Source organism: Thermobia domestica, chromosome 9 (assembly GCF_964235325.1).
Source record: "Thermobia domestica chromosome 9, izTheDome1.hap1.1, whole genome shotgun sequence".
Classification (NCBI taxonomy): domain Eukaryota; kingdom Metazoa; phylum Arthropoda; class Insecta; order Zygentoma; family Lepismatidae; genus Thermobia; species Thermobia domestica.
The window spans coordinates 4183812-4199592 of NC_137462.1; the positions used below are offsets into that span (position 1 = coordinate 4183812).

The 15781-nt window shown below is 37.8% G+C and overlaps 1 protein-coding gene across 2 annotated transcripts in view; it reads right to left on the bottom strand.

Annotated features, from left to right (window-relative positions):
• Positions 1-2375: 2375 nt before the first annotated feature.
• Positions 2376-15781, bottom strand: part of ssh (Protein phosphatase Slingshot) — a 334909-nt gene continuing 321503 nt past the window's right edge. For both annotated transcript variants that reach the window (XM_081770478.1, XM_081770477.1), the window contains exons 10-11: positions 12427-12697; positions 2376-9066 (exon numbers count right to left, since the gene is read on the bottom strand). In XM_081770478.1, the coding sequence (XP_081626604.1) occupies positions 6425-9066; positions 12427-12697 (2913 nt within the window). In that variant the 3' untranslated portion in view covers positions 2376-6424. The remainder of the gene's footprint in view (positions 9067-12426; positions 12698-15781) is intronic.

Below are 15781 nucleotides of genomic sequence, written 5' to 3' on the forward strand. Positions count from 1 at the left end.
GTTCTTCCGTGGCCGGACACTAGTCCTGATATGAACCGATTGAAAACCTTTGGAGCTTCATGAAGGAAAAAAGCTAAAGAAGCACATTACAACCAAACATCAATTGATCGAGAAGATCAACAATTCGTGGTATCATGATGCTGAATTGAAGGCAAAATGTGCTAAACTCGTACATTGGATGCCAGAAAGGATAGAAGAGGTAATAAAGAATAAGGAATTTCATACGAAATATTAATCTTTGTGTGAGAGAGAATTTTCTTGTAAGTATTCCATTTCACTTTTTATTTCCAATTTGGATATACACACTGTATAGTAATTATATTTGAATGTCATGTATGCATTTGTTTTATTGATATTGAAAAGCATATGCCATACCCACTTGAAATTAGGACAGAGTTACAAGGTAGTAATTTGGACTAAGTTCGAACGTAGTATTTTCCCACGTAATATTGTAAGAACAGTAAAATATTCAGAAACTGAACGTTGAGTCTAATAATTTGAACACGTCTGTACATAATTTTAAGCAACGTTGCAAACTTTACCATATCTCCAGAATGATTTGAGATATCAAGTTGCTGTAAACTATTGCAGTTCACCTTCGCATCTGTTGAAAGTCATCTATTTAATTGGATGAGGTACTTATCTAAACAGTTTTTCGAAATAAGGGCATTTGAAATTTTCAATCCCTTGTATCTTTGTTCCTATCCATTGGAAATCCGTCAAATCACGATCATAGAATTAAACGCTGAAGAACTTTAGATGTGCGTTGCCCCATCCGCCTCATCTGCGCTGTTACTATTACAGAGACCACTAAAATGTGGATGCTTGTGATACTGTAGTTTCCTTAGTTTGCAACACTGAATTGCAAATTTGATATTGTAAGTTTTCATTTAACATGCCAATTTGAAATATGCAATATCCTGACGTAGTGTCGTTTGAATAAACGTAACTTTACGTTAGGTTGGCAACGCTGCTAGTCTAATATAACATAGTATGTCAATGTTCCCCTGCAGATATTTGTATGGTACAAAATTTATGCGTTTTTTGTCTATTAGTTTAAAAGTTATGAGGGCTCGTAACTTCTCCGTCAAAACAAAAGAGTGCATCCACCCTCATCCGTACTCTCTTTTATTCTCTCTCTCTCTCGTTATGTAAATAGCTCGTGATTAACGCCATCTAGCGGGTGGTTCCACAACTATTGAGGTAGAGCAAATGACACTATATGAAATCTATTTCTCTTCCTAATTCTTCGCTCTATGCAAGATTTATGTTCTGTAAAAAAGCGCACAGCGCCATATGCGTCAGATCTCAATATTACTATACCCAAGTACAATAGAATTAGTCATAACACCTCTTCAAGTCCCGCACTTCTGAAGATAGAGGTAATGTTAAAGAAATGAGGCTGGCAGTCCGCAGCCAGAATCCATCTGTCGCTCTGTTGCAAAGTTTCGTCTAACTCGGAATGTGCGTAACCACAGTTTTCTTCAATTACAGACGACTCGGCTCGGCTCGGCTTTGGTGTAATAAATATAAACATTACAAGAAAAGTGTTTGTTACAGTTCTCGCAATAAGATGGTTCTCAGTGGGTGGTATTCGGAACTGTCCGAACAGTTGTATCATCTTACTAGTGACATTGTAATTTAACGTGTGTCCAAAGACGTTGCCATAGTTTTGGTCCCCTTGTAACTGTGATTAATGACTTACACATGTGGGTTTAGGAGGCCACTTTGCATTTTCCTCTTTTCCCTCTGCGCCAACGAAAGGTAGATGCTCCGAACATGAACATACTGACCAACTGCCTGCATATGATTTATTCCTCCTCAACGGAAGAAGAAAGATTTTATGTTGAAAGTGTCAAATAAAATAATACAAACCATTCGAGATTCCAGGCTACTTTTTTCTTCGCCAAAACATTTAAGACATTGCATGCATTCCTTTCTCAAGTGATAGAGATCAGCTTTTACTTACCCCCTATTCTGGCCGAGAACTATCAAATAGTTCTAATTTCTTGGCAACATCGGATTTCGGAGAAAATATCTGTTTCACTACCATGTAGTAGGAGAAGAAGGATAATAGGTCAATTTTCTATACCATCCACTAAGGCTTTTAAGCTTTTGCAACAAGATTAATATATATTTGTATATTATTATATTCCTGTTCTTTCGTAGAATGGGTGGGGACGTGACCATGTGACCAATATAAAGAACCATCCCTGGTTATACTCACACTTTTTCCCAAAGGATGTAAGTTACTTTAATATAACTACTTTCTTCACTTACTTAATATCAGGACATCCTCTAAAAATGAAATGGAAATGACTGTAAGAATACAGTGCAGTATTAACGTGAAAGGGTGCTAAAGGAAACATATCAAGAGCCGTAAACAATATTTGTTTAATACAAACTATAATACAAAAATTTTACAGGACAAAAACACACGCTCACAATGAAAAATAATCACTAAATACACACACATAGTGAAGATCGGGATTTTTCTTCCCTTACATAAGACACGAAACAAGTCTCCCCCCCACTTCGAACCATCTAGCAAGGAAGGGCTTTGATCATGTCCAAAGCGCCGTCTTGCCCCAACACCACTCAGTTGGAAAATTCTCGATTTTGTAACGCTGAAAGCAGTGCATTTCGTGAAGGAAAGGAAGGAAGAACAGTAACATGTTGGAAAAGTACTAAAAAATTTACTGATTTTAGAGGGTATTGGTCAGACAGCATCATATCTTGATCATAGTTTGCATCTATCAATTTCGTATTTTTTTTTCTTTCTTTCTTTAACTTAGTAGACTCCAAGCAACTACATTGTTTTCTTCAAAATGAACAAATATAGAAATTCTTATCGTGTGCGACATAAGTTTAATAATCAACTATGATCAAGTATTGTATATGTATTAGAACAACTTTCCAATCTTCTATTGCAATTTGATAGCCCAGCGCATAAAATCATTCCAACTACATCTGAAAAACAAAGACCGTAATAGGAAAAGAGAAATACCACAAATACTAAAATGTTATTTGTGTCTAATACGCATAAGTGAGAAGAAACTGTTGCAGTCATATGTCAAACTCAATAAATAATTCACGTTAACAGTCTTCTCTTAATGACTAAAAGATTCTAAATACACAGCTTTTCCCCTTGAAACACACAGATCAATAGAATAAAATACGGCAGAATCCTTCGCTTTTTTTTTTTTTTTTTAAATACAGACTTCCAACACGATAATTACAAAATGCATTATCATATTTTGAATCTAAATGTAAATACAATCAATTTACAATAAATATTGCACTTATATTTTTAAGATATTGAGTTAACATCTCAATTTTTTCAATTCTCTCTAGTTTATAAATTACATCCACACAATTCTTTAACAAGTTAAATATTTGTTTTTATAAGCGCAATTAAATATCATTTTAGAGTACAGATAATACGAGGGGGAGTCCGAAAGTAAGTTTCCCCTAGGAAAAACCCAACAGCAATGGGGGAAACAAAACATCCACCATATAGTCCTAATCTCGCACTCAAGTGATTTCCATCTGTTTCCGGCTTTGAAGAAGACATGGCAGCAGGCGCTTTGGAAGCAATGCTGAAGTCACAGAAGCTGTTCGACGCTTCTTCCGTATGCAGCGCCCTGAATTTTTCCTGGAAGGGTTTTTGAAGTTTATAGACCGGTATGACAAATGTCTCAATGTACGTGGTACTTATGTGGACAAATAAAGGTACGTCTGATCTTGAATTTCACATGCTATTTTTGGTCTTGTATCCCCACCTTTGTCCACAGTCGCCTGGAGGAACATATTTGGACTCCCCCTCGTACTTCGTGAAAGGAAAGCAACTGTCAAAAGACTCCCTTTCAAGCTGTCTGACCAATTGTTCCAACCTTCATTAGCCCCTAAAATTCCGAATAAGATCAATCAACTCAAAAAAACAACTATGCAGTACACTGTATCGAAATGTCAACATTTATATGTGGACTAGAAATTTCAGCTAAAGTGTATTTTTACCTGTTCTAGACTTTCTTGTAATGATGGGTGAAGAAAATGCTTGGTCCCACTTCACTGAAAATTACCATCCTCACTTAACTTTATGCTTATTTTCTCAAGCCAAGATCCAAACAGTACTACCACAAATATAGGTTACTATTTTATGAGGTGAAAACAATACTATGGCACCTGAACCGAAGCGCAGGTTTCTGGTAACAAATGACTTCCATATTTCACACCATAAGTGAGGGAAGAGCCAGCTGATTTCATGGCAGTTTAGAGTTTTAAAACAGGGTTTTTCACAACATATGCAAGCAGGAACTAACACTGGGCATTTCGACAGAAATTCCAAATCAGTTTAGACAAAACAAAATTTTCTATTACACATCAACTGAAAATGAATTAATCGCATCCACGTAGATATTTACAAACTGCATACATGTTGACTTTGTATTATACATATATGTATATATACATATACTGAAATAATATAACACTGTACTTTCTTATTGGTGAAGCGGAAAGTGAACATTAATTTTTTTGTGGGAAAAAAGTATAGCACCAAATTATTTCAATGATAATATTATATTCACAATATTGTTTATCTGATTTTTTTTCATTACAACAACAAGACATGAAGAACGTTTAAAAATGTATGTTTGTGGGGAAACAAGATTACACATGACAAAGCCGCAATTGCTATGCTTTCTGTTTTATCATTGTTTTTCTTTTAAGTACAGTGCTTAAGGCACACAGACACTGCTGACAGAATTTGCAGAAGAACACAAAATGCTGGAAGAGGTCATGTGAAGGAGGACTTTAAAAAAAAAAGCCAGTTTCTACAAGAAAATTAATTGTGTGCGTGTAACAAACGTTTTGTGCATGATTTATCATATTTATAACATACGAACGGCCCATATTTACTTCATCTGTCAGTACTCCTTCGTGTATGCTGCTCCACAGAATATTCAAAACATAAACCAAATGAATTATACAGGACACAAAACCTTTCTGATTACTTATAAACAACATTAACTTGTCGTACAAAGTTCGATAGTATTATTTCTTCGTATCCTTTGAAACTTTTACGCTGAATATTATCCATCTTAATAAATAAAATTACTTTCTGCATTTCAATAAACACGATACGCCATTCACAAAGCAAGTTTATTTAATAATAATAATAATAAATGGGGTCAAAACATCTTGTTCATACACACAACATTTATTTTTACGAAGTTCCCATTGAATTTGGAAAGGTCGAGAAAAGATCAAACACACGACAAGTGTATTATTTGATGAAACACAGTTTACTGACATTTACTTAATGTGTAAAGAAATACGATCAATTTTATAAATAAGTAAGATTTGACATATTGAGATACTTGTGAGCTCTAATATAATCATAAAAAGATTATGATATAAATAAGCATAATTTAAGTGCACAAATACGCAACAGATTTAAAACACCTTCCAACCAATGTAAAATTACTTTTATCATAGGCAGATACATAAAGATCTCTCAATTACATGAATACACAATATTTTGGTTCACTAATTTTTTCGTTACATTTAATTACCTATCCTCTTTCATCATAATCATAATAATTTAAGTATAACCGTGAATGAATCTTTATAGAACAGAGTTCTGGAAATTTGGCATTAATTACGTTTACAAAATAGTTTCAACTTATTTTCATATAAGTACACTTAACAACAGTTTTGAATTTCAATTTCAATTTGGAATGTTAAATAACTAACTGATTTGAGAAATTTCAAACCAAAGTTTCTTTGGATACACTTACACAGCTAAGAAATGCAACTGTAAAGTGCAGCGAGAGATCTCATAACGGATTCTGTACGCTTGCCTAAACGTAACTGACAGCGTTCGAGATTTAAAATCTTCTCGAGGGAAAAAAAGTTATGTAGTACATTCTGCAAAATTTGTCCCCTTCACAATCACTACTTCCATGCTGACGTTATATTTATTATAAATAGTTATTCACATTGGTATAATGACTACCAACATACAAGGATCTGAGTTGAAAGCGCCTGCTTTCAAATGATACATGCAATATATACAGACACTACTACTTTTTTTTTTAACATTTTTAAAAATCATTCTTTTGCTCATTGCCGTAACTTAAAAAAAAGCAGAATGAGACATGAAAATCAATCATGAAATGTTCCTCAAATGACTCATCAGACTCCTCTAAAAAAACGAGAGGAATCTTCATTCGTTCATTTCTTTGCAACCCACATTCTCTCTCTCCCTTTCATTCAGGCATTCATTCTTAGAGTGAACACTTTTTATATTAAAGACACCCAGCTGCTTAAACACACACAAACATACTGGTGCACTTCACGGTACTCATAGCACAAGATTCTTCAGATATAAATTATATAGACATTAGCTCACAGCCGTCAATCACATAGTATTATAAACAGGATTGTTGTGTCGGGGTTTAATCGCCAGTCGCGCCAAGGGATGGGTCTTCCCTTGTTGTTTTTTGGCTTTCACAACACTTATGGCAACATTCGACGGAGTCACAGTCTTTAACACATGCGGAGGCTTCATCGATCGAATGATGTTGGACTCATTCGAATCCTTTGTACTACCATTTTTTTTATCAATGTGGATTGACTTGGAGACTCCAGAAAATGCACTATTTACATCACTGCCATTCTTCAGGTTCTGTGTCAACACCGACGGCCTGAGGAGCGGCGCGTTGTTTTGGATGGAGGCTATATCTAAACTAGACTTTCTTGGTGGTATAGGGGGCTGCTGGCACCCAGATATTTTCCTCTGAGTGGCAGCAGTTTCGTTCTCAGAGAGGAACCGCGTCCTTCCATTGATTGGAGAACTTGGAACATTGTTTTTCGTTTGACTGTTTTTGCTAACTTCGAATTTATCTACCAACATCTTTACGGACAAATCCTCCGCTGGACTCAGTTTATGGGATTTGGGATCCGAGGTCACAGGTGACGTAGGTAGACTTCGAACTTTGTTTGAACCTTTTTTCTTTGGTCTAGGATCTGACACCACTTCTGCCTCTTTCGACGTGTTCTCTGTGACTGGCTTCTCCCTCTTGGCTGCTCCTGATCGGGCTTCAAACTCCTTTTTTAAGTTCCGGACAACTCCGTTCTGCACTTGTGCTTCCTCCGGCAACTGTTTGGGTGGCGGAGAAACATCCTCGTTGGCTGCAGCTGGTGGTGCGCACTTCCTGGGAGGGGGTTGCGGCTTTCCCCCGAGGCTCTCTAATGTCTGTTTATGAAGTTTTACCGAAGAACACTGAGGCGTTTTAATAATGGAAGGACTAGTTTTACAAAGCTTATTCGAGGATAATACAGTTGAACTTTCAGATACACTACTACTATCGGGCTGTACACATTCACCGTGTTCTACTTCAGAAAGCCTTGGAGCAGAGAGCATAGTCTCTATCGACTGATGGCAATTGGTCAGTAACTTTTCAAACTCCAATTTTTCTATGGCACTTTGCTGTGGAACTTCACAAGGTTCAGGATAACTAAAACACTGCGTGGAACTAACTATATTTGGCTGAGAACATGTCATTTTCTCCACTGACATTGCAATCGTATCTTCGTCAACTGTGTGACATAAGGTAGGAGTGCTTGCATAATGCATTATTGGGGTCTCAAAGGGCAAACTTTTCTCCAAAAGACTCTGCTGATCAAGAGATAACGTTAATATTTTGTCACAAGGATTTTGGTACGGTCGAGGGCCATGAATTTTCATATTTACATTGGATCCCGCGACACCTTCCTTCGGTGATGATGAATTACTCGACGATGAGGAAGAATCGCTTCTCACAACCACTGCAGCACCATCGCCCTCCGAACACACACGTTTTATCGTCGCAGTTCCCTCCTCAAGCTTCTGCTTCGTTCTTTTCACAGTCCCCGGGTACCAGGGAATGGACTCACGGTCGTATGAGAACAGCCCGCTGTTGCTGTTAAATACGTTGTCCACACTCATGGCATCCAGCACTTGTTTTTCCCCACGTTCAGTCACACACTGCATTGGCTTCATATCGTAGGAACCCCAGGAACTATTTCGGGAGGGGAGAGTTCCATATGTCCATCGAGTGTCCCCCGACCCCCACGAGCTCTGTCGTGATGGAGACTCGCGCTCTCCTTGGTATCCCAGCACCACAGCACTATCATAGGAACTCCAAGAACTCTGTCTCGACGGACAGTCTCTGCCTTCATTGGCTCTTCCTTCCTCAGACACCGGAAGTACAGAGGTGCGCGACTGTTTCCGCTCCTCTCGCTCAAATACACGATCCAACTGAGCAGAAAAAGGATCATCTTTCTTTGGTGGCGGGGTTCGAGTCCCGCCAACACTACCACACTGAATACTAGTTGGTCGTGGAACAGAACCCGGCAGGCACTTTCCCTCTTCTCTCGCCTCACATTTCCCACTTCCCGATGGGCACCCGAGAGTCCTTTCTTCTGCCTCGGACTTCGATTTCTTCACACTTCCACACGACCACGCCATGGCCTCACTCCGTTGGGGGCAATCAGGGGGATCCGTTGAGCTTTCTCCTGGGTCCCACGTCTCCTTTTTTACTAACACAGCTTGAAGCTTCTGAGGGGCTGTCTTGGTTTGCGACACAACAGGGTCTTCAATCCCCACCTCTTCCACAGGAGAACCAGGTTTTGAAGTGGATTCAAACTGGGAAGTTAAATTAAGGACGAGACCTCTTCTGTCCGGTGCCGAGTCCTTTGTCGTTGATTTCACGCCAGAAGTCATCTGAATCTGCGACTCGAGCTCATTCACTCGATGCTTGACGGAAGTCTCTTCAGACGACGCTTGCAACTCTTCCGAATGATCTGACGAAGGACATGACCCTGGCAAATACATTACACTATTCTGAGAAACGCTGTAGGCGTTCCCGTCGCTACATGGCATCCGAACATTCAAGTTATAGTTGCGAGCTTCCGCTAGCTCTTCTTGTGCTGGGTCGTTTGGGGTTTTGCTCCGAGTGCCTCCGTCATCATCTGTGGCACCGTCGGTGCTCAGTCTTTCCAACGACAAAGAAGTCGGACCTACCAAGAACAAATAACGATAAATTACATAAAGATTACTCATAAGCAAACAAGGAAATGACATACATTTTATTACCACTATGTTTATGTAATGGTTGTATCTCCTTCATTTTTTATTTTTTTCTCTTCATTTCCAGTAGGAAAGAACAGCACCATAATTATTGTTTTATTTTGCAGGCAAAATTACACTAAACTTTATTCTTCTTCTTGTATGACTTTGACCTTACGTTGCCTTTATATGTAATATAGTAAAGCCTCGATTATCCGCAGAGTTGGGTGGCAGGGGCAACGCGGATAACCCGAAAAAAGACTAAAAATGACGCATAAAAACTAAAAAAAAAAAAAAAAAAATCAGCATAAAAATGTTTTAACAAAAAACATAGTAAGTAAACTTTAACAATATGCACGGTGCAGCAAATCACTTTTCTTAATTCCCGTTTTTCGTATCTTACAACAATCTGCTTCTGTTTATCAGAGTAGAGTTGCACTTTGAAACGGCTGAATAGTTGGAAACATTGATTTTTACAATGCAATTTATTTTTATGTTATAGAACATACAATACTTTTTTGCATGCAGTGTGTCAGTCTGCAGCAACTACTTACGAAAATAACAGCACGACAGCAGAAGGTTAACAACTTTTTTGTAGCACTCGCGGATAATTGGGGCTTTACTATATATATATATATATATACACGAATTTTAAACTATTCCAAGTTTGCTAATTTCTTTAAATAATATATCTAAAAAGTATTTAAAAAGAGATATTCATATGCTTGAAACAAAAGTGAAGTTACTGAAGCTATCTTTATCAGAATATTACACTATGTGCCTGAGTATAAATATATTCCAGTTCATCATATTGATAAAAATTTCAGCCGATCAGTTTTTCTTTTTTCTTTCTTTCTCGCTAGCCGGAACAGAAGACAACGATTCAGAGCAAAAATATCTTTTTTTTTTTTTTTTTCCTTTCTTTTTAAACCAATTCAAGTCTGGCATTGCCGATTCTGAGAATCTTAAACCCATTTTAACTGTTCTAATGTTAATGTTAACAGGCAGATTAAGACTTCCGCGTCTCTTCAATTCATGCATATGAGTATCACCTCTTCACAACTAGAACTTTCTGTAACTGAAATGAAGTACGTGAATAAAGAACATTGTTTTCAGATATTGTGCGTACTAGATTGGTGAATGTAAAATCAATTAGCAGCAGTAAAAGGATTTCTTTTTATATAATACATAAAAGACAGTAAATTCTGGAATACAATCAAAACTAACGAGCAGAAAACGAAGACTGAGGATTATTTCATATATTAATTACGTTTCTTTCAAAACCAATGAATCGAGAAATTACTTGATTCAAACTGCGTCCAGTGAATTACAGAAAAAATGAATCTGGACAAAGACTTTGTATGATATAAGCCTAAAAGATAGATACTTTTAAAGCAGGAGGATAAATCCGGATTAATACAATACGCATTAGCACAGAGCCACAAGATTTTCTTCAGTGACTGATATATATTCAGGGGTGGAGTCCTTGTGGGTAGACAAGTGAAAAAGTTCATATGACCATATGTCGGGAAACGTATCGTTACCAGGCTCGTATTTATATATAGTGCGCCCCCTGCGCTCTAAATAATTTGCCGCCCCCACCACCGAAAACGACCTATATTAAAGTTGAATTCACAGTTTTTGGGGTCACTGAGATAAATACTGACAATTTTAATCCAATTCAACTTCAAGGCCATACTCCACTCCCGACAGAGGAGGGCGAGATTTTAAAAGTAATCGAAAACGAAAGATATTAGTATTGAATTCATAGTTTTCGAAGTCGCTGAGTTTAAAGGTGTCAGTTTTCATGATGTTCAAGTTCATCCTTACCGCTTGGAGTGGGGTGAGAGAGGACGACTTCTTAAAAATAATCAAGATAAGCTAGCTAATTAGTAACTATTGTACTTAGAGCAAATTAAACAGTTGAACATGTTTTCTCGCGCTTGTGCTGGACTCTGAGAGTTGCTAGTATACGGGCTTGATCGTTAAGAGTTACTGCAATTGAGCCGCCTGACAATGTGAAATAGTCACTTCTGGACACTCCTCAATGTGACTCAATTTAAACCTCAATCCTCAGCTCTTAATTAAGCTAGGAAGATAATTTTGGTATCAATATCTTCCTCAAGAATGAACTACGTGTAAACCACATGAAGATATGGCGTGTATGTCGTCGAGTAAGCCTGCATCAGTATCATTTGCAGCGAGTACAGTCTTTGTCAGCAGCCGTCTATCTGTCGCGAGTACGCTTCTGCCAGTGATACCTCCAGCAGTGTGCCGTTTATCTCATTTTCCCATCCGCAATAGTGTTTACAAATGAGGCTCAGTTCACACAAGAAGGCATCTTCAATTACCATAATGTATACGTTTGAGCGGACGATATTTCTGTGATCAGTCCCAGGAGACATCAACAACAGTTTGCTCTTAGTGTGGTGCGGTATGATCGGTGACACTTTACTAGGCCCACACATACTCCCGCAGAGACTGACGGGAAATACCTATCGAGACTTCCTGGAAACCCACATTCCGGATGCAGTGGATAACTTGTCCTTGCTCTGCGTCCGGAAAGCTTCTCCAAAATTATCTCCCTAGCTTAATTAGGAGCTGTGGATTGAGGTTTAAATTGAGACACATTGAGGGGCGACCAGAATGTGACTATTTCACACCGTCAGGCGGCTCAAAGCCCGTAACTCTGTAACGATGCATTTCCCGATATATGATCTTATGAACTTTCTTACTTGTCTACCCATAAGAATCCACCCCTCAAATTTAGCCGTATTTTGTTACAAGCGTTCGAGATAAAATCAAATACAGGGAGATGAATACAGAGGAAGGATTGGAACTAACCAGTAAGTCAGATACCCAGCTATTAAAAATACCAAGAGCCACAGCGTATTTCATGCAATTCTTGTGTTTTAATTAACTGCCTATCCTCTAACTTCTCTCTATTGGTGTCAACAATTTCTTATTTGAATAATTTAATTACTTTAATATCTCCGAAGACGAAAACAGTTATAATTTTCTCGAATATCAGCAAAATTTATATAAAAGTTACCAAAACTATTTCAAATGAAATGTATATTCTACCATTCTGTAACTTCAAATAGCCATACATGTCTACTCTAGTAACTACAGTGCATGCGTTGGTGCAAGTGGTCCACGATTCAATTCCCACTTTAAACTGTAGATAGCACTAAAAATGTTGATCTATAATCATCAACTATAAACTACTGTCATTAACCTCTGGAACAAACATGAAGTCAGAAAGAAAAGAGGAATAAAAAAACGGACATGACAATCTGTGTGGTACGCACCTGCATTATTTCCTAGGAACAACGCCGTAGCTACACTATTGTCAGGAGACCATGACTTGGGGCGTCCTCCCAGTCGACTCAGTTCCTGGCCAGATGTGTTATCCAATGCCCACTCAACGGCCAGCATCCGATGCTGAGGGGGTCCAGGTGGCTGAGGTTTGTCGTCTGTTTTGTCCTTCTCTGCTTTGGCTACGAGACCAGGAGACTTCAAATTAGTCTCAGATTTCGAGCGCTGGAGCTTTTCTTTGTTTTTCATCGCATCCAACATTCCCTGCAACGCAAGACCACATTTTTAACAATACAGCAGCATTGAATAAAGGTATATTGCAGTAATGCGAAATAAACTGTTCGTGTTTTCTAGATACTTTCAAGGGAAACTGAAATTTCGCTTTCATCAAATGACACGGTATTTTCATTCTTAAAAAGCTCGAACATTGCACTCAAAATCACTTCAGGATTACTATCGAACCTTCAATCTGTACTTCGATTTCATATTCTTTTGCAGTTAATCAAAAGCCATATTAAACTACAGCTATAAAGAAGCAGGCGTCTAAGCAGATACATAGGAGAAAATAGAAAAATACAAAATAAATTAATATTTTTTTAAAATGCATTTTAATAACAAAAGATAATCACTGAATTATCAAACATTAGTATTATTAATGTAAATTATTTTATAGTTTTATAGAGGAGCCAGCAAGAGCAGCTCTTTGACAGCTCACAGCAGCGTTGCCACTACTCAGGTGTCAAGACTTTCTCCGGTGCAAGTATAATGGAATTTAACCCTTCAACTGGCACAGTTTTCTGGAAATGTGTACTCTTAGGTGGTAGACGTAGTATTACGTCATAGCCACAAGAACTGTAGAACTAAGAAACAATGATGTATGTTTCACACAAAGAACACTAGCACAGAACAATAAATAAATAAAAAAAAAAAAGTTACAAAGACGTCCCCATCTCGGCAAGACGTTTGCTACTGCTTTGAAATGCAGTTTGTGCTTCTTTTATTACAGCATCAGCAATGTTCTTACGAGCAACAATGTGCCGTCTGTTATTCCAAAAGCCAATGTTGTTTGCGCATTATAGGAATTCAAAGCCATCTATTGATTTGTTTCCGATTTAAATGTAAGAAGAAAAGTTTTGGAGAGAGACCTTCGTCATCGCCACTGCATATTAATAACTTTTTTAGTCAAGACGTACTACTATGTCGCAGCCATTTGAACTGCACATATGCCATGACGTCATAACCAGTTAAGGGGTTAAATAATGATGTAAGATAGAGTGACCATGGTTGGTAATACTAGCACCAAAATAGAGGCTGCATTTTCCCTCCGCACGTAAAAAAAACTTCAGAGACCATCTCTTGTTAGTCCTGCTATAGCAGCACAGAACAACACACAGAGAAACTTCTACACTCGATTCATGGAAATCTGGAGTCTCGTCTAACCAGCCATTTACTGACAATAATTTGTAGAGACCACTCAACACTTAACACTATTCGTATTATTGTTGGTTAACTCAAATTATTTGATAAAAAATAAATCGATGTTCGAATCTCCGTTAATTTGATAATGAGATTTTCCTCAGAGGTGTAAATAAGGGCTTGCAAATCCCTGGCAAACTTTTATAGTGACCTTCCTTTTCCCGTTCATAGAGTGTTCCTTGTAAATATCTTCATTCACACACAAACATAGAGACGCTTGAATCACATGACCCACAATTCTATAATGCGAATGAAACTTTCATTACCAACTTCCCCACAGCCTAACTTTTCTCTGTATGTAATAGATTGTAATTGCACGAGCGAGGGTAACATTAGGACGCCTGTGTAATATTTCAGACCAAAGATTTATTATGTTTGTGTATATAGTTTCTAGTTCTTTATCCAATGCACTGTTCATACACAGTACAATAATTTGTTAATACAATTATACAGGGCGCAAAATTTCCGGTCGTCAGGTCGCCATTAGCGACTAGAAATTTAGAGCTGGCAACCATTGTTCAGTAGAAATGGTTTCTGCCCAAACTCACATGGCTGCGCAATTTCTGCTTCGCACGAAAATAATTGTCACTGAGTGAGAGAAAACACGGAAAGTGAAGTCTTCACAACGTTGTAATTCGCCCTCCTTTCCCACCCTCAATCGAAAACTTCATTACAAGATTCCCAAATTTGCTTCCAATTGTCACATTTTGTGTAGTTTTACCTGTGAGTACTGCCTCATGTGAGAGAGGCTTCAGCAGTCTCAACAGAGATAAGACTGCCTACAGGAATTCACTGAAGACTGACACACTGGATGATTTGCTGACAATTTCCATCTAGGACCCTTCACTTAAGGACTTTGATCCCGAAACTACGATCGACAACTGGTACTTCAGTGCAGAGAGAGAATGTTACACAAACGTAAAGTCTTAAGGTAAGATATTTTTTAACATGTATATGAATTGTCCAATTCAAAATTGATTATCTTGAATCTGATAATCTGGTTTTGAAATGTTGTCCTGATGTAATCCCTTTTGTTGTCAAACCAAAGGCCGTGGGGGGCTCTTATAATTTGTACGTGAGAGATACAGGCGACCATCATTTTTGGATTGGTGAGTGCATCTGACTGAAATTTTGCACCCTGAATTATATAGACATACTTTATTATTATTATTATTATTATTATTATTATTATTACCCATACATATGAGAGAAATCTTCCGACTTCGTTACGATAATAAATGAAGGGTAAGGGGAAAAAAACAAGGAATGTCCATGTATGCGCTTTATCGGGTGCTTTGTCCTATCTGTTTGTGACACTTCGTACTATTTGACTGTATATGCCATGCATGCGTAGATGTGGAAATGTCCATGTAAAAAGGGACAAAAGATTGACTAACCCTATTCTTTTTAACGCGGTTTTCAATATTAAAACGCCGTTTTCTCGAAAATGCAGTTTTGTGACATTTCTTGTTTCTTCCCCTTACCCTACAAATATAGAGTTAAGAATACCATATAGCTGAAATATCTTTAAAGCTCTTGAATAAAGAAAGAAAAAAAAAAAGAAAAAGAAAAACAAAACATTAAAAATAAATAAAAATTGTACTGGGTCACGGGTGTCCTCTGGACATTTGCCCTGTGGTTCGCCTCTGGTTCTACTTTGTTGTTCCAAAATTGTTCCATCCCATTTGGTATTACATATAAATATAGTAAAATAAAATATCTTGCTAGAGTAACGCAACTAGAGTCTTTCTATTTCAGGTGTACCCCTTCTGGCGCTGCTGTCCATGTGTGTTTTCCTGTACCTCCCTTCAAAGAGGAAGGACAAGTTGCTGCGGCCGAGATCTTTCAATTGTTTCCGGATGCGGAAGCGTT